The following is a 23,082-nucleotide window of genomic DNA, read 5'->3' as shown; positions in this document are numbered from 1 at the left end:
TCCCCCTCTTGTCTTCCCCTCCTCTCTCCATTTCTCTCTGTCCTATCCAACAACGACATCAATAACTACAACAATAAAACAAGGGCAACAAAAGGGAATAAATAAATATTTTTTTAAAAAAGCTTTATAACAGTATGGGTTTTTGTTTGAATTGTTGCAGGTTATTTATTTTGAACCTTTGCCTACATCATAATGCCATAATCTCTGTTCTGAAATGCAAGCTAAGTTTATCTTGTCTTTAGGGTAATAGTTTTTTTTTCTTTTCATTTCTCTTGTTCACTAGCCAATCAGGAGGCACTCCCCCCCCCATTGCTTCATTACTGCCAGTGTATTTTACAATATTATTTTGGTTGCTTTGAAATTGCTGCACTGTCTGCATTTTCTACTTTAGTGTGGGTGCCTCAGACTTTAAATATGTGATTTCTAATTTACAGAACCTGCATAGTTACACTATTTCATTTCAAGTGTAATGTAATTGTCAGTTACAGTGAATTCCTTCAAGAAACATCTGTAGGGAGTCGGGTGGTAGCGCAGTGAGTTAAGTGTAGGTGGCGCAAAGCTCAAGTACCAGCATAAGGATCCCAGTTCGAGCCCCCAGCTCCCCACCTGCAGGGTGTCACTTCACAGGTGGTGAAGCAGGTCTGCAGGTGTCTTTCTCTCCCCCTCTCCGTCTTCCCCTCCTCTCTCCATTTTTCTCTGTCCTATCCAACAACAACGGCATCAATAACTACAACAGTAAAACAAGGGCAACAAAAGGGAATAAATAAATAATAAGAAGAAGCAACATCTGTAAAGAGCATGTTTTGTTTAATAGTTACCAGTTATTTAGTTTTCCAGCTTTCTGGGCCACCTTTCCTGTCCACTCAGGTGAAGTGGAGCCTAATGGTGCCTGTCAGATGACTGACTTTGCCCTTCTTTTTGACAAGATACACTCTAACAAGTGGGTCCTATAGACAGTGTAATCACTTATAATAACTATCATTTAGTCACAGGTTTCTAAGATTGCTAGTGAAATAAGAGTAGTGATTAAATTTAGAAGAGGGAGACGAGGGAGGCTCCTGAACCTGCAGTTCCTGGCCTTCTTCCTCAAGAAGAGGCTAGATGAGTATATTAATATGTTACAACATAGTCCTTCATAAAGCTGACTTCAGTTTGCGGTTCGACAGCTTTACTTTCTTTTTTAAAAAAATTTTTATTATTCCCTTTTGTTGCCCTTGTTTTATTGTTGTAGTTATTATTGTTGTTGGATAGGACAGAGAAATGGAGAGAGGAGGGGAAGACAGGGAGAGAAAGACGGACACCTGCAGACCTGCTTCACCTGTGAAGCAACTCCCCTGCAGTTGGGGAGCCGGGGGCTTGAACTGGGATGCTTACACCTGTCCTTGCGCTTTGCGTCACCTGTGCTTAACCCACTGCACTACCGCCCGACTCCCAACCATACTTTCTTAAGCAGCTTGTTAATCTAGGTGCCACATACAACATGACCATCTCCTATGTTACAGTACTTGGCCAGTGGGCACATGAAAAAAATACTCATCATTATCAGGGAAGTACAGATACCACTTGATACTTGCAAATGGCCTACATGAAAAGAGCCAAAATGGCTGAGGCAGTAGCTCAGCTGGTAGAGTAGGACTGCATTCCTCAGGTTCCCTGTTATTTGCCTGATGCCTCACATACTCGAGTGGTGCTCTGATTTCATTCTTTCTCTTTCCCCCTTGTGGCATTTTCAGTATGTCATACGAATCCTTGCTCTCCCTCCACCGCATTTTTTTAAAACAAGTGATCCTTGTTCTTTTTTTAATTCCTTTTTTCTAAATATTTATTCCCTTTTGTTGCCCTTGTTTTATTGTTGTAGTTATTGTTGTTGATGTTGTCATTGTTGGATAGGACAGAGAGAAATGGAGAGAGGAGGGGAAGACAGAGAGGGAGAGAAAGATAGACAGCTGCAGACCTGCTTCACCGCCTGTGAAGTGATTGCCCTGCAGGTGGGGAGCCCGGGGCTCGAACCGGGATCCTTTAGCAAGTCCTTGCGCTTCGTGCTACCTGCGCCTAACCCAATGTGCTGCCACCCGACTCCCCCGCCCCCTTTTTAAGGACCAGAAACAAAAATCATGAGCAAGGATGCAGAGAAAACTGAACTCTATAAGCTGTTGGAAATTAAGCTAAATGGTCTAGCCTCTGGAAAACACTGGAGAGTCCTCAGAATATCAAAGATCCGGAAAACCACTACTAGGTAGACTGCAACACAAAAACACTAATCCAAAAATACATATGCACAACCACATTCAATTGCAGCACTGTTTACAAGGTTTGGAAGCAACCCAACTTGGAATGACAGATGATGGAATAAGGACAGTGTGTCGGCACATTGACAGCTACTTGGTTTTAAGAAAAGATGGCGGGGGGAGTCGGGCTGTAGTGCAGCGGGTTAAGTGCAGGTGGCGCAAAGCACAAGGACCGGCATAAGGATCCCGGTTCGAACCCCGGCTCCCCACCTGCAGGGGAGTCGCTTCACAGGCGGTGAAGCAGGTCTGCAGGTGTCTATCTTTCTCTCCTCCTGTCTGTCTTCCCCTCCTCTGTCCATTTCTCTCTGTCCTATCCAACAATAATAACTACAATAAAAAAAACAACAAGGGCAACAAAAGGGAATAAATAAATAAATAAATTAAAAAAAAAAGATGGCGATCTTGTTGCCATTGCCTGCAGTGTGGATGGAACTGGAGGGGATCATGCTAAGTGAAATAACTCAGTGACAAAGACAGGTACTGGGTGATCTATCTCACTGAGTATTTAAGAAACAAAGCAAGGCAACAGAGTGAAACCCCTTAGTGCAGGGATGGGGAACTTTTTTTTTTTTTTTTTTGCCAAGGCCAATTTGGATATATTCATAGGTCATAAAAATTATCAACGAACATTATCAAGTAACATTGCCATAAAAAAACTAGATTTATTGTCAGTACCAGATCAAATGATAGAACCAGTATGTCTTAGTGTACCTTAAAGTCTGAGGTTATATGGGGAGGGGAGTGAGTTTAAAGGTGTGAGTGCCCCGCCGTCGAGGGACAGTGTCTTAGGCAGAGAATAGACCTTGAATCCCAAATACTGGCAATACAGCTGAAGTTCCAGAGCTGATGCTCATTTTGCAGAATAGGGATTGCATTTCCGTTGCTGTGAGTCAGATTCTTTGGTCAAAGATGTGTTTCCAGTTACAGTCTCACCTTTGGGATAAACAAATTAGTTTCCAATTGCTACCTCGAATTACATGTTGAAAACATCTTCCTCACTATTTGCCTTGTTAGAGACACTTGGCAATGATGTGGAAGGCCAGGGGCTGTCTTGGTCCTGTGCCATTTACCATTGCGTTTCAATCCACTAATCACCTTTGCCTGGATTGACTTGTGTCTAAATAAGGTACTTAAAGAGTTCACAGTTGTGAATCTTAACAGTTGTTTCAATGTTAGCTCAATCCCTGAGGTGAAGCACAATGACTATTAAATCTTATGTTGGCACATTATCTTCCCTGCAGGCTATGGGAGCCTGAGGGCTTTTTAACTATAAATAGATTTTTAAAAAATTTATTTTTATTATTGGATAGAGAAAAGGAGAGGAGATGGGACGGGAGAGAGAGAGAGAGACCTGCAGCTGGAGGCCAGGAGCTTAAACCTGGGTCCTTATGTATTGTAGTGTGTGCATTTAACCAGGTGTGCCACCACCTGGCCCCACTATAAGTAGATTTTTTTTTTAGATTAATCACTAACTGTGACCAAGAAATAAAACAGGGTGGAGGATAGATAGCACAATGGTTATGCAAAGAAACTCCCACACCCAATGGTCCAAAATCCCAGTTGGTCAGAGAGCCCAGAGCCGAGCCAAGCTGCACTCTGGCCCTGTGAGTTCCTGAATAAATCCTGGTGTATTTGGTCAATTCTGAGGCAGTTATTCACCGTGTTTCCTAACTTATCAGGAGAACAATGTGAAAAGGTTCCTATGTATATACTATATAGCCACACCTCTGGACCCCTGGAAGTGTAGATTTCCTCCTGAGTCACCTGGCCCCCAGATGACAGTTTAGGGCTTCCCTGCTGCTGTTCCCGCCTGCCTCTGAGGGCAACAGCAATGGAGACTCACAGTTGTAAATTGGTGAGCTTTAGGTGATTTTTTTTCCTCCAGTGGTCTTTCTGTTAATAAAACTCAGACCAGAGGTTGTGAGTCAACTAGCAAACTGCTGAGTATGGGAACAACTCCCTAGTATGGACTTTTAGCCCCAGGAATCTCTCCTTAAGCCCCTGTCTGTCCATGAGCCACACGTGTTTGTGCTCACCCTTGGCTTGGTGATTTCCTGAAGTGATCCTAATCTTAGCTTGTTGTTTTCTCGGGTGATCCTCTTTGTTCTTCTAGTTGATTGGGGAGAGCAAAACATATCTGCTGCCCCTCCATCCCTACTTACTGCTGCTGCTGTCATCTGCACGTTCATGAGCACACAACACTTACCAGTAGCAGAGCGGCCACAGGCCCTGTGTGGTTGTGTCTTTGTGATGCTGGTGGTCTCTGCTGATGCTCCTGGTCTTGTGCACTTGGGATTCCTTAGTCTAGTCTTCTTCTATGGAAGGGAGGTGAGATTGAAAAGCTGGGATGGGGGATGTGTGTGGCTGCCACTCCAGGGAATCTGGACTTAGATTTTAAGGGTAGTGAGACTGGTTTGACAGATTTCAACAATTACATGATCTCACCGCAACTCTAAAGATGACTGGAGTCAAAGGAAGGGGCGTCCAGTGGAGGCAGGGAGACCTGTTAGGCTCTGCCATGGAAAGAAGTCTAGATAAGGGTTGGCACTAGCTAGTGTAGATGAGTACTGGTGAGGCGACAGGGTCTGAGGTTCTGACTGCAGGACTGGCAGAATTTACCAGTGAATGAATGGAAGCAGGGTATGAAAGGAAGCAGTAAAGTGTTGGAAGGCAGCCACTGAAATACCACAGCAGGTGGCAAAACTAGTGTCCGCTGGGATCAATGATGAGGGCAGGAAGCAGATTCTCCCTCTTGCACTGTGAGAAAATAGAATTTCTCTGGCGTGTGTGATCTTGAGACTTAGTTTGGTGCCTTCATGCTTGGGAGCCCAGTGCCTCTAGCCACTGCTGGAGAGTGGCAAATTAAAAGGGAGATATGTAACAGAACAACAGTGGAGAGCAAGTCTCAATCAGTCCATAGGAAAAGATGTCTCAGGAAGTAGAGAGTTGGCCATAGAGATAGCTCACCAACCAGGGTAGAGCATGTGCCCTAGTAGGCACACAGCCCAGGTCTGGGCCCCAGCACCACACAAAAGGTGCCATGGTCCCGCTCCCTTTGCCACTTTTTGTCTCAGGATGAAAATTCACCCCAAGAGGTGAGGCCCCAGCTCTGCAAACAAGACAATACAGAGATTTAATTTTCCAGAGCATCATGCAGCTTTTTTTTCTTCAAAGATGTACTTCCTACATGTGAGAGTTTATGTCAGGCAGAAGGAGAGAGACAAACGGTCCCGTTGCACCAGGGGTTGGACCAGCAACATCAGGCATGGAAGTCCAGTGTACTACCAGCTGAGCTATTGCCCCAGCCGGCAGTTTTTCTGACTTGAGGGCAAGTTTGTCTGATTTTAAGGAAATAACGTTAAATGAGAGAAACTAGAGAAAGTGGTGCAGGCAAGAAAGTAAGATCCTAGAGGAATTTTTGGAAAGCCACAGGATGCTGGGACACACAGTGTTTTGGAGAAAGCAAAGAAGGCCCCCTACCCTGGTAGTCCGCAGAGGTAGAAACCTCCATCCATGGAGTATCAGAGGAAGGGGCAAGATGCACTAGGAGGAAACTCTGGCCTTTCAAGACCAGAGAGTGAGACCTGCCAGAGCCTGGTCCCATGTGTTGTTTTAGCATCATGGTCCCCACTTCCTGTGTGATGGGAGGAATCCTCTGCTGGCCACTATGGCTAATTTTTACGTTTACTGTTGAGCAGTTGTGACATCAGAAAGAAATCCTTCAATCATGGCCTTCTGCATCCTCTCATTACCATTTCCCTTTTCTCCTTGTGTGCACTTGTGTCTCACTTCTAACCAGCTGTGTGGGTTATGGGATGCCACGTAATTTACTAACATCCTAGTATCTTACTTTAAGTTTGAAGTAAACTTTCAGCAGTTTCATGAACCAGAATTTTAGAAATTCTACGTTTCAGTGTATGTTTTGTCATGACTCGACAATAATCCAGTTATTCACCTTTTCTGAAGGTGAGCACTGCTCTTTGGGCCTTCCCTCCTCCAGCAATACCACCTGGTGACAGTAGGAGTGGCAGGATGCCCACCCAGTGAGCATCATGGTGGACCCTCGTATGTGCAAAACATGCAACAAGACATGACACAACTGGACATTATTCTCTCTCTTTTCAATACTTCATTATTTTTTTAATAACAAAGATACAGAGAACCACCAGGGCACTGCTCAGCTCTGGCTTATGGTGGTGCTGGGGACTGAACCTGGGACTTTGGAGCCACTGTCATGAAAGTCCTTTGCATAACCATTATGCTGTCTCCCCCAGCCCTATTCCTTTTTTATTAAATCTTAATTGTGCTTTATCTTTTCTTAACACCTTTTTTTGGTTGGAATTTGAACTTTGAAGTTATAGGACTGTATCTTCTAGGATCAAAAGAGGAATAATGGTCTAATCCACTGTTACTGGTGACCTACCCCCCCCCCCCATTTTTATTTGACAGGACAGAAAAATTTAGAGGGGAGGAGAATTGGGGAAGAGAATGAGAGACACCTGTAGACCTGCTTCACTGCTCATTGAGCGTTCCCCTTGAAGGTGGGGAGTGGCCATTGACCCCAACTCCTTGTGCATGGTGATAGGTGTGTTTAACTGGGTGCTCCACCACCCGGCCCCCTACACTTTAGCTTTGAAAGGAGAGATTTAAGAGGTTAGTGTGAATTAATACTACGTTAAGTGTGCTTTGGAAGATGCAATGATCTTCCACGATATTAGTGATTGTAGACTGTCAGCAGCCTTCTGTTAGCTTATTAGAGTGATGAGTCTGTACCTGTATGAGCAAAAGGCGAAAGATTTCTGAACCGGCTAGCTTGACTTGTTCCAGACTGCCAAGACACAGACTGCAGATGTCAGCTACTGAGGCAGCATCACTGTTCACATTTAAGGTAATACTGCTCTGAAAAGGCTTCACATCAACGTGTATCAGAATCTGCCTCTAGGAAGGGTTGTGCACACCTCAGGTTTTCCACCATGTGTGGCATGTTGTATAGCCTCTCAATTATGTGTGGAAGTCAAGTTAGTAAAATGTTAATCTAAATATATTATTTAGTTAGCAATGAGCTGTAAAAATTGACATAGTAGGAAGAAGTCACTAGTTCCTTTTTTCTCTAACCTTTTCATTGAAATGATTTTCTCCTGCCCTTTGAGAGGCAATGTAGTCAGTAGCAAATGGTTCCTTAGGTAGCATCGAGAAAAAACCAAGAGTCTACAAATTGGAAAATTATAGAATTAATCCCAGAAGGTGTATCATTTGTGTATGTTGGTATACTGACATAAATAACATTAGATAATTTTTGTGGCAGAGAAGATTCTTGTCACACAAGTGTTAAAATAAAAACTGGATATTTATAAAAATGTCAGTATTAGTAGTCAAAGTATAAAAAAATGGGGATTAGGGATGTGTCTCTTAAATTGAGGAATGCAGTTATTTACTTCATTGTTCTCTAATCTCTGTACCTCCATTTATTTTTTTTAAGAAATTTTTATTGGGGAGTCGGGCAGTAGCGCAGCGGGTTAAGTGCACATGGCACAAAGCGCAAGGACCGGCACAAGAATCCCTGTTCGAGCCCCCGGCTCCCCACCTGCAGGGGAGTCGCTTCACAGGCGGTGAAGCAGGTCTGCAGGTGTCTTTCTCTCCCCCTCTCTGTCTTCCCCTCCTCTCTCCATTTCTCTCTGTGCTATCCAACAATGATGACATCAATAACAATAATAACTACGACAATAAAAACAAGGGCAACAAAAGGGAATAAATAAATATTAAAAAAACAACTGAAAAATTATTATCTTTATTTGATAGAGATAGAAATCGAGAGGAAAAGGGGAGATAGAGAGGGTGAGAGACAGAGACACGCTGCACTGCTTCACCACTTGTGAAGCTTTCCCCCTGCAGGTGGGGACTGGGGGCGCTCAAACCCGGGTCTTTGTGCATTTGAACATGTGTACTCAACCAGGTGTGCCACCACCTAGCCCCTGTACCTGCATTTTCACGTGCTGATTATGCTGTTGTATGATTGTATGGGGGACCTTCTACCATGAATCAGAACTTTTTAAGGTGCTCATCTGAAACAGCTTGCTGGTGCATGTGGCCAAGAAGGTTAGGGTCAGGGCTTTTTAAACTTCTGTTGTTTTTTTTTTTGGTCCTAGGGTTATCAAAACCAGGGTGCTTGCATGGCTATTCCACAGTTCATGGTAACATCTTTCTTCTTTGATAGACAGAAATAGGGAAGAAAACAGAAAGATACTTGCGACACTGCTTGAGAAGCTTTCCCCCTCAACAGTGGGAAGCTGAGACTTGAACCTGGGTCCTTGTGTGTGGTCATATGTGCTCCAGCAAGTACATCTGGGGGTGACCATCAACTACGGTGGATAGGAACGGAAAAGCAAGGGCCTTGCCTAGTGAAGAGGTGGACAGTGTCCTCCGTGGGCACTGGGCAGGTGTCTGTTTGGCAGAGATCTGCTTGGGTTGGATAGGAGGAGCCCAGTCACAAGCCACTCAGGTGGATGGACGCAGGAGTCCTTCCAAACATCTTCACAGAGGAACTCTCCAAGCGTGACAAGGGGTGTGGAGGTGGTCTTAGAGTTACTGTGCAGGCCAGTCTCACTGCTTGGGCCTGCAATGTCTAGTGAGGCAGGGAAAATTCTAGTTTCAGAGGAAACTATTGCAAAGTTCTTACTGGAGAATAGTAAAAGGGGGCTGGGTGGTGGCACATCAGGTTAGGCACACATAGTACCAGGACCTGCGCAAGGATCCTGGTTTGAGCCCCTGGCTCCCCACCTGCAGGGAGTCTGCTTCATAGCAGTGAAGCGGGCCTCTCTCTGAGACTCCTATCTCCTCTCCCTTCTCAATTTCTCTCTGTCCTGTCCTGCCCAAAAGACTGAAAAATGGCCACAGGAGCAGTGGATTTGTAAAGCAGGCATTGAGTCCCAGCAATAACCCTGGAGGCAAACAAAACAAAACAAAACCCACAAAAACTAAACAAAACAGCTAGTTGGGCATCCAGAGGAAGGGGTCAGTGAGCCAGGGCCAGGGAGCGCCTAACACACCAGTGTGGGTGTGTCCGTCCCCCCAGCAGGCTCGCTGAACATGGGGGTCTGGGGAGGCTTCCTGAGGAGCCTCTCCCCTGAGGGGCGGGGTGGCCACTGAGAGCCCCCAGTTTCCCTTCAGCCGGTCTTTGGTGATGGACCTACCTAGAGTTTGCTCTACCTGTATGTATCTCTTAATATTTCTTATTTCTTATTGGATAGAGAGAAATTGAGAGGGGAGGGGGGAAATACTGAGGGAGAGAGACAGACACCTGCAGTTCTGCTTCACCACTAGTGAAGCTGTCCCCCTGCAATTGGGTGGCGGGGACTTGAACCCAGGTCCTTGTGTACTGTAATGTGTGTGTTCACTGGGTTGCATTGGATCGACCTTCCCGTGGTGCATCCCGTGAGTCCCCATTCATTGGGGAAACTGTGGATCCTTCCTAGCCGACTGAATCCACATGGATCCCAGTCACTTTCAAAGCCAGCAACAAGCAGCTCCTGCCAGCTTTCAAGCTGTTGGTCCTGCTCTTCGAGTCCTCCAACTTAATGTTGAGGGGCTGTCCTTTGCCAAACGCATTCTTATTGGTCAATTGGCGATCAAACACCTCATCCCAGACCCCTGCAAGCGTCCACCCGGCTTTGACCTAGCACGTGATGATCGGGCCCTCCTCAATCGCTATCGAACAGGCCATGGCCGGTGCGCCGCTATGTTCCATCGCTGGGGAGCCAGAGACGACCCGAACTGCCCCTGCGGCCCCAGACAATGACCCACACAGTCAACGACTGCCACCTCTCCAGATTCAAAGGAGGTCTCAAAACTTTCCATCAGGCTCAACCTGACGCTGTTGACCGGCTACGGAAGAAGGGCAAACGCTAGAAGAAAAAAACTGGGTGCACCACTGTCTGTGCCCTCCACTGTGTTTATCTTTTAGGAATGTGCAGGCATTTCAAGAGTCCTGTGTCCTGGGTGGAATAAAGACAAGCACTTGAGCAAGGGTGGGCTGGTATTACTTGGTCAGAGGTGGCCATGTGTACGACCCAGGTTCAAGCCTGGCCCCCACCACACTGAAGGCAGAGCAAGGGAGAAAACAGAACAAAAGCAAAGGCTACCCAGGCCTTCCTCAGGCTTAGGAATGTGCACGGCTTCCAGGAATCCAGTGCTGGGGCTGGAGGGCACTGGGTGAATGTGCACGGCTTCCAGGAATCCAGTGCTGGGGCTGAGGGCACTGGGTGAATGTGCACGGCTTCCAGGAATCCAGTGCTGGGGCTGAGGGCACTGGGTGAATGTGCACGGCTTCCAGGAATCCAGTGCTGGGGCTGAGGGCACTGGGTGAATCCCATCCTGGGATGTGGCCACCGGCCATTAGGGACCTGCACTGACCACGCCGGATCCCGGGCTCCTGGGGGTCCTGGAAGAACAGAACCAGCCAGGGGCTGGGCACAGGCAGCAGCACCTGGTCACTGAGCCGAGCCTGCCCAAACATTCATGCCCACCCTTCCCTCCCTCACTCTGTCCCCACCCTTCCCTCCCTCACTCTGTCCTCACCCCTCCTCCTCCCTCACTGCGTCCTCACTCCTCCTCCTCCCTCCGTCCTCACCCCTTCCCTCCCCTCACTCCATCCTCACCCCTCCCTTCCCCTCACTCCATCCTCACCCCTCCCCTCCCCTCACTCCATCCTCACTCCTCCTCCTCCCTCACTCTGTCCTCACCCCTCCTCCTCCCTCACTGCGTCCTCACTCCTCCTCCTCCCTCCCTCTGTCCTCACCCCTCCCCTCCCCTCACTCCATCCTCACTCCTCCTCCTCCCTCCCTCCGTCCTCACCCCTCCCCTCCCCTCACTCCATCCTCACCCCTCCCCTCCCCTCACTCCATCCTCACTCCTCCTCCTCCCTCCCTCCGTCCTCACCCCTCCCCTCCCCTCACTCCATCCTCACCCCTCCTCCTCCCTCCCTCCGTCCTCACCCCTCCTCCTGTCTTCTCCCCGCGCCCCCGCGCACCCTGGGTGCCAGGAGCAGCCATGGCGCCTGGGCGCAGGTCCCCACAGGGCTGTCTGTCTCTCTGGGGCTGCGCTGCTGCGTTGCTGGCGACCTTCCTGGTGGGCTTCCTGGCGGGTAAGAGCCCCGACCCTGGGCCGAGGGTGGGGGTCCCGGCCGCAGCTTCCAGACAGACGGACAGACGTGGACATGATGTCTCACCTCCTGCCCCCGGGCTACCAGGAGGCAGACGGGCTCTGCTTCCCTTTTCACGGTCCCTTTCTTCAGCGAGGGCTGCTTCTCAGCTTCTGCTTTTAACAAATTCCGAGGCAAATGTGCGCTTGGCGCGCAGCCAGGTCAGAGTGTCAGGACCCTCCCCTCCCCACCGGCGTGTCAGCCCCTCTCCCCTCCCCTCCCCTCCCCTCCCCTCCCCTCCCCTCCCCTCCCCTCCCCACCGGCGTGTCAGCCCCTCTCCCCTCCCCTCCCCTCCCCTCCCCTCCCAGGCTGGTGTGTCCGGCCCCTCTCCCCTCTCCTCCAATCCCTGGCTGGTGTGTCAGCCCCTCTCCCCTCTCCCCTCCCCTCCCAGGCTGGTGTGTCAGCCCCTCTCCCCTCTCCCCTCCCCTCCCTGGCTGGTGTGTCAGCCCCTCTCCCCTCTCCTCCCCTCCCTGGCTGGTGTGTCAGCCCCTCTCCCCTCTCCCCTCCCAGGCTGGTGTGTCAGCCCCTCTCCCCTCCCACACTGGTGTGTCAGCCCCTCTCCCCTCCCCTCCCCTCCCTGGCTGGTGTGTCAGCCCCTCTCCCCTCTCCCCTCCCAGGCTGGTGTGTCAGCCCCTCTCCCCTCTCCTCTCCCCTCCCAGGCTGGTGTGTCAGCTCCTCTCCCCTCTCCTCTACCCTCCCTGGCTGGTGTGTCAGCCCCTCTCCCCTCTCCCCTCCCAGGCTGGTGTGTCAGCCCCTCTCCCCTCTCCTCTACCCTCCCTGGCTGGTGTGTCAGCCCCTCTCCCCTCTCCCCTCCCAGGCTGGTGTGTCAGCCCCTCTCCCCTCTCCTCTACCCTCCCTGGCTGGTGTGTCAGCCCCTGTCCCCTCTCCCCTCCCAGGCTGGTGTGTCCGGCCTCTCCAGGACGTGCTGTTGACCCAACCGCTGCACAGTTCCCGCTGGAAGCTGCTGTCCCAGATGCAGGCTGACAACATCAGGTCATTTCTCCAGTGAGTTTCACATAATAGGAATGAATGTAAAGAGACTCTTTAGCCTGGGGCTCCAGAAGTCCTGGGTTCAGTGCCCTGCAGCACCATGAGCCAGAGCTGAGCAGGACTTTGGTAATAAACAGACAAACAAATACATACATAAATAAATAAAACAAAATTAGTGTTTAAAATACATTAAAATTGGTTACACCCATGTCACTGGGAAATTATTTGATAGCACATTAATGTGTAATAATTTAAATTGCTACTTTAGAATAAGGCTAAATGAATTTAAATGACACAGGAGTCTTTCCTACATAGCTCTGTCTGCACAGAAAATACCTGCTTGACTTCTCAAGAGATGTTTCCATGTCCTGGAACTCTGGCCAGCAGCTGAGAGTTTTTCCTTGTTCCTCAACCCTGAGTTTAATCAGTGATTTCACTTAAACACAATGTTCTGTCAGTTACAGTGTTGTTAACTCTTATTTGGAGAAAAGGATTTTAAAGTTTCAGATTCTGTCTACCACAGTTAATCTTTATTCTGTGTAGCAAATATAAATAGCACACACAGCAGAAACTGAAACAAGTTCTCCAGAAAAGGTCCTGGTGAACTCCACAAGAGCTCTGACCTTGGCCTTTTAAAACATTTTTTTTATATTTATTTATTTTCCCTTTTGTTGCCCGTGTTGTAGTTATTATTGTTCGTTGTTACTGATGTTGTTGGATATGATAGAGGGAAATGGAGAGAGGAGGGGAAGACAGAGATGGGGGGAAGTGACTCCCCTGCAGGTGGGGAGCCAGGGGCTTGAACCGGGATCCTTACGCTGGTCCTTGCGCTTCGCACCACATGCGCTTAACCCGCTGTACTACCACCCGACTCCCGGCATGTATTTCTAAGTTTACACTTTCTCAGAGGAAAAAAAAAAAGTTCTGTGTACACCTATGTTCATAGCAGCACAATTCATAATAGCCAAAACCTGGAAGCAATCTAGGTGCCCAGGAACAGGTGAATGGCTGAGAAACTTGTGGTATATATACACAAGTATATATATACTCAGCTATTATGAATAATGAACCCACTATCTCTGACCCATCTTGGGTGGAGCTAGAAGGAATTATGCTAAGTGAGCTAAGTCAGAAAGACAAAGTGATCCCACTCTTAAACAGAAGTTGGGAAAGAAGATCAGAAAGGGAAACTGAAAGCAGAATTGGTCAGATTTTGTAGTTCTGCACCTAAGTAAAGATCTCTGGGTGGAGGTTGAGGGTAGATGTGCAGCTTCATTGTAAGGGGGAGGGGGGAAGGACACAGACCTTTGGTGGTGAAAATTCTGTTAATACACTATTAATTTATAGTCTCACAAATCACTATTTAATAAATATGAGAGGGGAAAAATGGATTGAACATCTCAAACTTCTTGTGGGGGCTGGACTTGAGCTAGGTTCATCCCCATAGCAGAGCAAGTGCATTTGCTAAGTGAGCTATCTTGCCAGCCCCATTGGCCTTGATGTAATTCCCAGAAAGAAAGTTCAGGGTGGCCGGGGGTGGGGGGGAGGCATGAACTTCTATGAAATAAATATGAATGACAAAAGCTCCTGGATAGCACACGGGAGGAATTGTCATGCATGCAGCACAGGCTAGAGCCCAGCCCACTCCATAGCACAAGGGAGGAATCTCCCTCCCTCTCTGGCCCTCTTCTGCACCCATCTGAAAGAGTCACCTCAGAGCAGTGACAGCACTGGCTTTGACAAAGATGGGGGGCAGTGGCACACCTGGTTGAGCTCACGTTTACCAAGCACAAGGACCTGGGGTAGAGAGTTCCCATTCCCCACCTGCAGGGGGAGCTTCACAAGCGGTAAAGCCAGTCTCCAAGTGTCTGTCTTTCTGTCTTTCTTTCTTTCTTTCTTTCTTCCTTCCTTCCTTCCTTCCTTCCTTCCTTCCTTCCTTCCTTCCTTCCTTTCTCCCTCTCTATCTCCCCCTCCTCTCTCCATTTATCTCTGTCTTATCAAATAAAATAGAAAAGAATTGCCCACCAGGAGCAGTGGATCTGTAGTGCCAGCACCGAGCTCCACTGATAGACCTGGTGACAAAAACAAATAAAAAGCAGCAGAAAGGGTATGTTAAATAATTTGCTCAACTGGTCTCTGGCACACATTATAATTTCAGTCCTCTCTTTGCTGAGGAGCACCCTGCCTTTGGTGCCATTCCTTCCGGAGACCTGCACACCCCTGTGTGTGTTCATGCGCACACACTCGCTCACTCACTCATACTCCTGGGTGCATGTGATGGAGTGATCTCTTTTCTGGGCTACTTTGTGTGTAGTTACACACCAGTCATTTTAAAATTGGGGCTTAGTTATCTAAGTAAATATCTCAGGGTTGTTTTTTTTTATCTCTCTGCTATTGAAATGTTAGTTTACTTTCTAAGGGTGAGTGAAGCACCTCAAACAGTTACAGCATACTGTCTGAAATAATCCTTAACTCCTACTGGTATTTTATTCTTTTTTTTTTTTTCCTCCTCCAGGGTTATTGCTGGGCTCGGTGCCTGCACCATGAATCCACCTTTCCTGGAGGCCATTTTTTCCCCCTTTTGTTGTAGCTTTGCCCTTGTTGTAGCTTCTTTGTGGTTATTATTATTGCCCTTGTCGACGCAATTCGTTGTTAGATAGGACAGAGAGAAATGGAGAGAGGAGGGGAAAACAGAGAAGGGGAGAGAAAGATAGACACCTGCAGACCTGCTTCACCGCCTGTGCAGGTGGGAGCCGGGGGCTCGAACCGGGATCCTTACGCCGGTCCCTGCGCTTTGCGCCACATGCGCTTAACCCACTGCGCCACCACCCGACCCCCTTATTTTCTTCTTTTTATTCTAGGTCTTTTACAAAGCTCCCTCACCTGGCAGGAACAGAACAAAATTTACTACTTGCCAAGAAAATCCAAACCCAGTGGAAGAAATTTGGACTAGATTCAGCGAAACTGGTTCATTATGATGTTCTTTTATCTTACCCTAATGAGACAAATGCTAACTATATATCCATCATGGATGAACATGGAATTGAGGTGATGTATAAAAATTGGTACTTCCATATTTTTTTGATTTTTTACATTTATTGATTCCCTTTTTTGGTCCTTGTTGTTTTATTGTTGTTGTTATTGATGTCGTTGTTGTTGGACAGGACAGAGAGAAATGGAGAGAGGAGGGGAAGACAGAGAGGGGGAGAGAAAGACACCTGCAGACCTGCTTCACCACCTGTGAAGCGACTCCCCTGCAGATGGGGAGCTGGGGGCTCAAACCGGGATCCTGACATCAGTCCTTGAGCTTTGCGCCATGTGTGCTTAACCTGCTGCGCTACCGCTTGACCCCCTGTGCCAACTTTTCAAAAAAATTATTTATTCCCTTTTGTTGCCCTTGTTTTTTATTGTTGTAGTTATTATTGTTGTTGTTATTGATGTCGTCGTTGTTGGATAGGGCAGAGAGAAATGGAGAGAGGAGGGGAAGACAGGGGGAGAGAAGGATAGATACCTGCAGACCTGCTTCACCACCCTGTGAAGCAACTCCCCTGCAGGTGGGGAGCCAGGGCTCGAACTTGGATCCTTATCCAATCCTTGCGTTTTGTGCCACGTGTGCTTAACCCTCTGTGCTACCGCCCAACTTCCTGTGCCAACTTAAAAATTTTTTTTTTTAAATTTATTCATTGAGCGGGCGGTAGTGCAGCAGCTTAAATGCATGTGAGGACCGGCAGAAGGATCCCGGTTGGAGCCCCCGGCTCCCCACCTGCAGGGGAGTCACTTCACAAGTGATGAAGCAGGTCTGCAGGTGTCTCTCTCTCCCCCTCTGTGTCTTTCCCTCCTCTCTCTATTTCTCTCTGTCCTATCCAACAATGACGACATCAATAACAACAACAATAACTACAACAATAAAACAATAAGAGCAACAAAAGGGAATAAATAAATATTAAAATAATTTTAAAATTTATTCATGAGAAAGGAGGAGAGAGGGAGAGGGAGAGGGAGAGGGAGAGAGAGAGGGAGAGGGAGAGGGAGAGGGAGAGGGAGAGAGAGAGAGAGAGAGAGAACCAGAACCAGACATTATTCTGGTACATGTACTGCCAGGGATTGAACTCAGGACCTCATGTTTGAGTCCAGTGCTTTATCCACTGCACCACCTCCCAGACCACAGTGCCAACTTTTTTAGATAGAGACAGAGAGGGAGAAAGATAGAGCAGAGGTCTCCTTCAGTGCTGTGCATGGGGCCAGATTCAAAGCTGGGCTGTGTGCATGGCAAAGTTAGCACATTCATACTTCAAGTGAAAGTTTACTGGGGAGTGTATGCTTCCTAGCGACTCCAACTACTTTGAAGATAGTGATGATTCCACCTATGTGACTACAGTTCCTCTTTTTAGGGTGCTTCCTCATAAGAATGTAGCTATGGCAACATGGTGAAATGCATTAATTATTCTTGTGTGTTTTAATCCTTGTTAGACTTTCAAAACCTCATCCCATGAGCTACCACCAGAAGGATATGAGAATGTTACAGATATTATACCACCGTATAATGCTTTCTCAGCCTCAGGCATGCCAGAGGTAAAGGACTTTTTTATTCAGCCCTTTCAATCTTTCTTTGCTTTATAAAACTGGTCTAGAGAACTATAGAAGATTTTGAGGATGATTCATATTGACTCATGCTGAGGTCAGTGCTATGAATGCCCTTTTAAAAATTGACTAAAAAAAGACTTGATTAAAAAAGAAACTCAGAGAAATTAGACCCTGATGAGATAAATGCCACTTGAAATAAAAAGGAATCAGCGGGTGTGACTTTTATTCAGCAAGGGTAGTAAATCCTATTTACTTATTTGCTATTATTATTACTTTACCAGACCACTACTCACTTGTGCATTATGGTGGTGAGGGATTGAACCTGGAACTTTGGAGCTTTAGACATGAAAGTTGTTTTGCATATCCATTATGCTGTTTCCCTCGTCCAGTAGATATTCTTACAAATTCTTTTCCTTTTACCAGCCAGACTTTGTTAGAGATTTGTAGATTTGAGTGTATGGATCATATCATGGAAATTCTTATATTAATACAATGGTTGGACATTAAACATAGTTGTGATTTTAAATTGATTTTACTAATTCTAGGTATATGTTTTTATGTTGGCATTAAAAAAAACTTTTCGGGAGTTTGAAACAGTTCCTACAACTTTCACAGAGTTAACCTGGCTCTTTTTAGTGAGCATAAGCCAGGAAGTTTAACTTCTGGTGATGCTATATTGCAGAGCAAGTTGGTTTTTGGTTTTCTGTGTAGTTACAGAAATTGCCTGTGTGCTTTTCTTTTTTTCCGTAGGGAGATCTTGTGTATGTGAACTATGCTCGTACTGAAGATTTTTTCAAACTAGAAAGAGAACTGAGCATCAACTGCACTGGAAAGATTGTTATTGCGAGATACGGGAAAATCTTCAGAGGAAACAAAGTACTGTGCAATTTTCCCTTCTAGAAGAAGAAGATAGGCATGGCCTGTGAATGTTGACAAACTCTTGTGTCATATTTCAAAAATCACTGTAATGTGGCACTTATATGTGTGTGTGGCACATGTACATGCATTATAGAGAAGTACATGACGTGTGTGTCTGTGGTATACACCCATGTGTTATACATGTTTATTCTGAAGTAGGTACATAGATTTTGCTTTTGATATGATTATATAGAAAATTCTGTTTTATTTTTTGCCCTCAGGGTTATTACTCCATGCCTACATAATTACCCCACTGTCCCTGGCAGTCAATTTTCTTTCTTTTCTTTTTTTTAAAAAAATTTAAAATTGTACTTATTTATTTTCCCTTTTGTTGTCTTTTATTATTGTAGTTATTGTTGTTATTGATGTCATCATTGTTGGATAGGACAGAGGGAAATGGAGAGAGGAGGGGAAGACAGAGAGGGGGAGAGAAAGATGGACACCTGCAGACCTGCTTCACTACCTGTGAAGCGACTCCCTGCAGGTGGGGAGCCAGGGGGTTTGAACTGGGATCCTTACTCCGGTCCTTGCGCTTTGCGTCACGTGTGCTTAACCAGCTATGCTACCGCCTGATTCCCTAAACATTATTTTAAATTATTTTTATTACAAAAGCAATATTGAATTTTTAAGTGAATATCAGATATAAACTAAAAGTTGTAAACTATGTATATAAACTAAAAAAAGGTTTTTTGCATTATCCAACTTCATTGCCTCTCCCTATATATTTCTTCAGAGCACTGTTCATCCATGGCTTATAGTGGTGCCTGGAATTGAATCCTGGAGCTTAGAGTCTGTGGCATGAAAATATTTTTCATACCCATCATGCTGTCCATCCAGCCGCATATATAATCAATCTTTAAGAATATTTATTTATTTTGCCACTAGGGTTATCAGTGGGACTCTGCACCATTCTCAGTGACCATTTCTTTTTTTTTTTCTTTTTAAATATTTTATTTATTTATTAATGAGAAAGATAGGAGAGAGAGAGAGAAAGAAAGATGTGCTGCGGGGGTTGAACTCAGGACCTTATGCTTGAGAGTCTGATGCTTTATCACTGTGCCAACTCCCAGACCAGACTATGTCTTTTTGCTAGAAGGTGTGAGAGAGAGATAGGGAGGGAGAGAAGATGAGAGAGGGGACAGACACTTGTAGCACCGTTCTACTGCTCATGAAGCTTCCCTCCTGCAGGTAAGGACTGGGGGCTTAAATGTGGCGTTGGAGAGTGCTAACACTTGCAGTTTACTGCCTGAGCCACCACCCAATCCTTGTACAATCAATATTAGTAATTCTGTGAACTACCTTTGTGAATGCATCTGTCTCTGTGGTTTTATTTCACTTTACTTTTTGTCAGAGGGCATCTCCTGCTATATGTCGTATGACTTTATTTCACTCAGCAGTAGCTTGGAGTGTCCCTCTAGTCAGCAAGTGGTGCCTGTGTGGTGTGAGTTATGAAATAGGCTCCAGACATCCTCCTCCTGCTAGATATTTATAAAAATACTGTGGTCAGTTTTTTTTTTTTTTTACACATGATGACTGTTACACAAAGATATTTCTTACTATTATTGTCAAAGAGTCTTTTTAAAAAATTTTATTTTATTTTTTGCCTCCAAGGTTATCGCTGGGGCTGCACGAAGAATCCACTGCTCCTGGTGCCCATTTCCCCCTCTCCCCCACCCCCTTTTTCCTTTTTATTCTTAAAAATTATCTGTATTTATTGGATAGAGACAGCCAGAAATTGAGAGGGAAGGAGGAGAGAGAGAGAGAGAGAGAGAGAGAGAGAGAGACCTGCAGCCCTGCTTCACCACTTGTGAAGCTTTCCCCTGGCATGTGGGGACTGGAGGCTTGAACCTGGGTCCCTGCGCACTGTAATGTGTGCACTTAACCAGGTGCGCCACCACTCATCCCCCTTTTTTATATTTTATTGAATATTATAGAGAGAAATTAAGAGAGGAGGGTCAGATAGAGAAGGAGAAAGACAGACACCTGCAGACCTACTTCACCACTTGTGAAGCGACCCCCCTGCAGGTGGGGAGCGGGTGGCTTGAGCTGGGATCCTTGTGTTGATCCCTGCGCTTCTCACTATGTCACTACATGCAGGCTTCACTGTGTGTGCACTGCCCGGCCGCTTGTCACAGGTTCTTACAGCTCTGGGCTGAGCTGTCAGATCGAGAGACGTAGGGAAAGACACTGTCCCAGCAGCACTTTCTGTAGTGTGGTGGAGGGCAGGCTTGAACCTGTGGTTGCACATGACAAAGCAGACACTTCCTTATTTAAAAAAACTTATTTTTTTGGGTCGGGCGGTAGCGTAGTGGGTTAAGCGCATGTGGCGCAAAGCTTAAGGACACCGGTTCTCGCCCCCGGCTCCCCACCTGTAAGGGAGTTGCTTCACAGGCAGTGAAGCAGGTCTGCAGGTGTCTGTCCTTCTCTCCCCCACCCCCGCCCCCGTCTTCCCCTCCTCTCTACATTTCTCTGTCCTATCCAACAATGAACTACAACAATCATCAACAACAATAATGACCACAACAAGGACAACAAAAGGGTGAAAAATGGCCTCCAGGAGCAGTAGATTCACGGTGCAGGCACTGAGCCCCAGCAATAACCCTGGAGGCAATAAATAAATAAATAAATAAATTAATTAAATTAAAAACTTATTTTTATTGTGAGATAGGAAGGAGCGAGCAGCAGAACGTTGTTTAGCTCTGGTCTGAGGTGGTGTTGGGGGTTGAGACTGTGACCTCTGGGGCTTCAGACATACAAACGCTGCTCTGGTAGGTTGAGCTATTTCCTCAACCCTTGTGAATTAAATTTCAGCAGCCTAGGTGGTACTGCCACCGAGCTCTGAATAAGCATGAGGTCCTGAGTTCAGTTCTTGGCACTGCATGTGCTGCTCTGGCCTCTCTTCCTCTCTGATACTCTGTCTCATAAAATAAATCACAAAAAGTATATTTATTATTATTTTTACTTACTAGATAGAGACAGACAGAAATTGAGTGGGAAGGGTGAAATAGAGAGGGGAAGACAGAGAGACACCTGCAGCCCTGATAACACCTCTTGTGAAGCTTCACCCCTGCAGGTGGGGACCAGGGCCTTGAACCTGGGTCCTTGGACATTGTAATGTATCCTCAACCAGGTGCACCACTGCTCAGCTCCCATAAAATATATCCTTAACAAATAGATAAAGTAGGGTTGGGAAGAGGGTTCACCATGGATAGTGTGCCTACTTGAACCCGGCCACCATGACACTAGGGCAGAGTTGGCCTCTTGGTGTCTTCCCTTTCCTTCTTCTCACACCTCTGACTCTCTTTCTATCTGGAAAAAAAAAGTTGGTCTGGAGTGGTGAAGGGCCAGTGATGATGAAAACAAATTAGTTTAGCTACATAGATATTTATTTACTCCGTTATGTGTCAGATTTTGGAATAAGACAGGGCTGGATGGTCACATCTGGTTGAGTGTACCTGTCACAGTGTGCAAGGACCTGCATTCAAGCTCCTGGTTTCCACGTATGGGGGACAGCTCCACAAGTGGGGAGACAGATGTCTCTCTTTGGGCCTCTCCCCCTCTATCTCTCCTTTTCCTGTCAGTTTCTCTCAGTCTCTATCCAATAAATACAATTATGTTTATTTTTTAAAATATTTTTTAATTATTTGTTTATTAGAAAGGTAGAAGGCGAGAAAGAACCAGACATTGCTCTGGTGCATGTGCTGCTGGGGAAGGGATTGAACTCAGGACCCCATGCTTGAGAGTCCAATGCTTTATCCTCTGTGCCACCTCCTGGGCCACAATAAACTTATTTTTAAAGTGACATACACAAACACCCACTTTTTTTTTTTAAGGAAGTGAGTGAGACATACTTGAACACTGTCAGTTTGCTTCAGGAGAAGGACCTGTACGAGACATTTTAAAATACTATGACCCATGCTACCACAGAAATATGTGCAAAACACAGATGTACATATGGAAGAATGGATTTTTTCAGTTTGGGGAAAATTTTAGAGATTTTTTAAATATTAGGGATAATAATATTTGTAGAAGAGGCAATTACTTCACAGCTATGCAGGAAAAATGGATTTTTAGATCCACCAAGAGACCTCTGCTTATTTAAGCAGATATGATAGCATGTCTCTATTTCCCTACACTATTTGTTTATTTGTTTATCACCAGGGCTCACTATCCTTGGGTGGCTTTTTTTTCTTTTTTTATATTTATTTATTCCCTTTTGTTGCCCTTGTTTTATTGTTGTAGTTATTGATGTCATTGTTGTTGGATAGGACAGAGAGAAATGGAGAGAGGAGGGGAAGACACAGAGGGGGAGAGAAAGACAGACACCTGCAGACCTGCGTCACCGTCTGAAGCGACTCCCTTGCAGGTGGGGAGCCAGGGGCTCGAACTGGGAGCCTTACACCGGTCCTTGTGTTTTGCGCCATGTGCGCTTAACCCGCTGCGCTACCGCCTGACTCCCCTTCTTCTTTTTAAAAAACATTTATTTATGAGGGTCGGGCCGTGGCACAGTGGGTTAAGCACACGTGGCACAAAGCACAGGGACTGGAGTGAGGATCTCAGTTCGGCCCTAGCTCCCCACCTGCAGGGGAGTCGCTTCACAGGCGGTGAAGCAGGTCTGCAAGTGTCTGTCTTTCTCTGCCCCCTCTCTGTCTTCCCCTCCTCTCCATTTCTCTCTGTCCTATCCAACAACGAACAACATTAACAATGGTAATAATAATAACCACAACGAGGCTACAACAACAAGGGCAACAAAAGGGGAAAAAATGGCCCCCAGGAGCGGTGGATTCATGGTGCAGGCACCAAGCCCAGCAATAACCCTGGAGGAAAAAAAAAATTATTGGATAGAGACAGCTAGAAATCGAGAGGGAAGGGGAGATAGCGAGAGAGACAGAGAGGCACCTGCAGCCCTGCTTCACCACTCCTGAAGCTTCCCACCTGCAGGTGGGGACCAGGGGCTTGAACCCGGGACCTTGTACACTGTATTGTGTGCTCTTAACCAGGTGCGCCACCATCTGGTCCCTGGGTGACTTTTTTTCCTTCAAGATACAGATATGGGGCAGGGGCAGATAGCATAATGTTTATGCAAAGAGACTCTCATGCCTGAGA

At 46.5% G+C, this 23,082-nt stretch overlaps 2 protein-coding genes across 6 annotated transcripts in view; one reads left to right on the top strand and one right to left on the bottom strand.

Moving 5' to 3' along the window:
- Positions 1-23,082, bottom strand: part of PIGG (phosphatidylinositol glycan anchor biosynthesis class G) — a 264,955-nt gene that overhangs the window by 73,441 nt on the left and 168,432 nt on the right. The window lies entirely within an intron of this gene.
- NAALAD2 (N-acetylated alpha-linked acidic dipeptidase 2) overlaps positions 11,319-23,082 on the top strand; it is a 42,064-nt gene continuing 30,300 nt past the window's right edge. The window contains exons 1-5 of the mRNA XM_007538545.2: positions 11,319-11,427; positions 12,381-12,489; positions 15,336-15,522; positions 16,945-17,046; positions 17,809-17,934. Coding sequence (XP_007538607.2) covers positions 11,334-11,427; positions 12,381-12,489; positions 15,336-15,522; positions 16,945-17,046; positions 17,809-17,934 — 618 coding nt within the window. The 5' untranslated portion in view covers positions 11,319-11,333. The remainder of the gene's footprint in view (positions 11,428-12,380; positions 12,490-15,335; positions 15,523-16,944; positions 17,047-17,808; positions 17,935-23,082) is intronic.

The sequence above is a fragment of the Erinaceus europaeus genome, chromosome 3 (assembly GCF_950295315.1).
Source record: "Erinaceus europaeus chromosome 3, mEriEur2.1, whole genome shotgun sequence".
NCBI lineage: Eukaryota > Metazoa > Chordata > Mammalia > Eulipotyphla > Erinaceidae > Erinaceus > Erinaceus europaeus.
The sequence above is the reverse complement of the archived record's forward strand: the minus strand, read 5'-3'. Positions and strand labels throughout refer to the sequence as shown.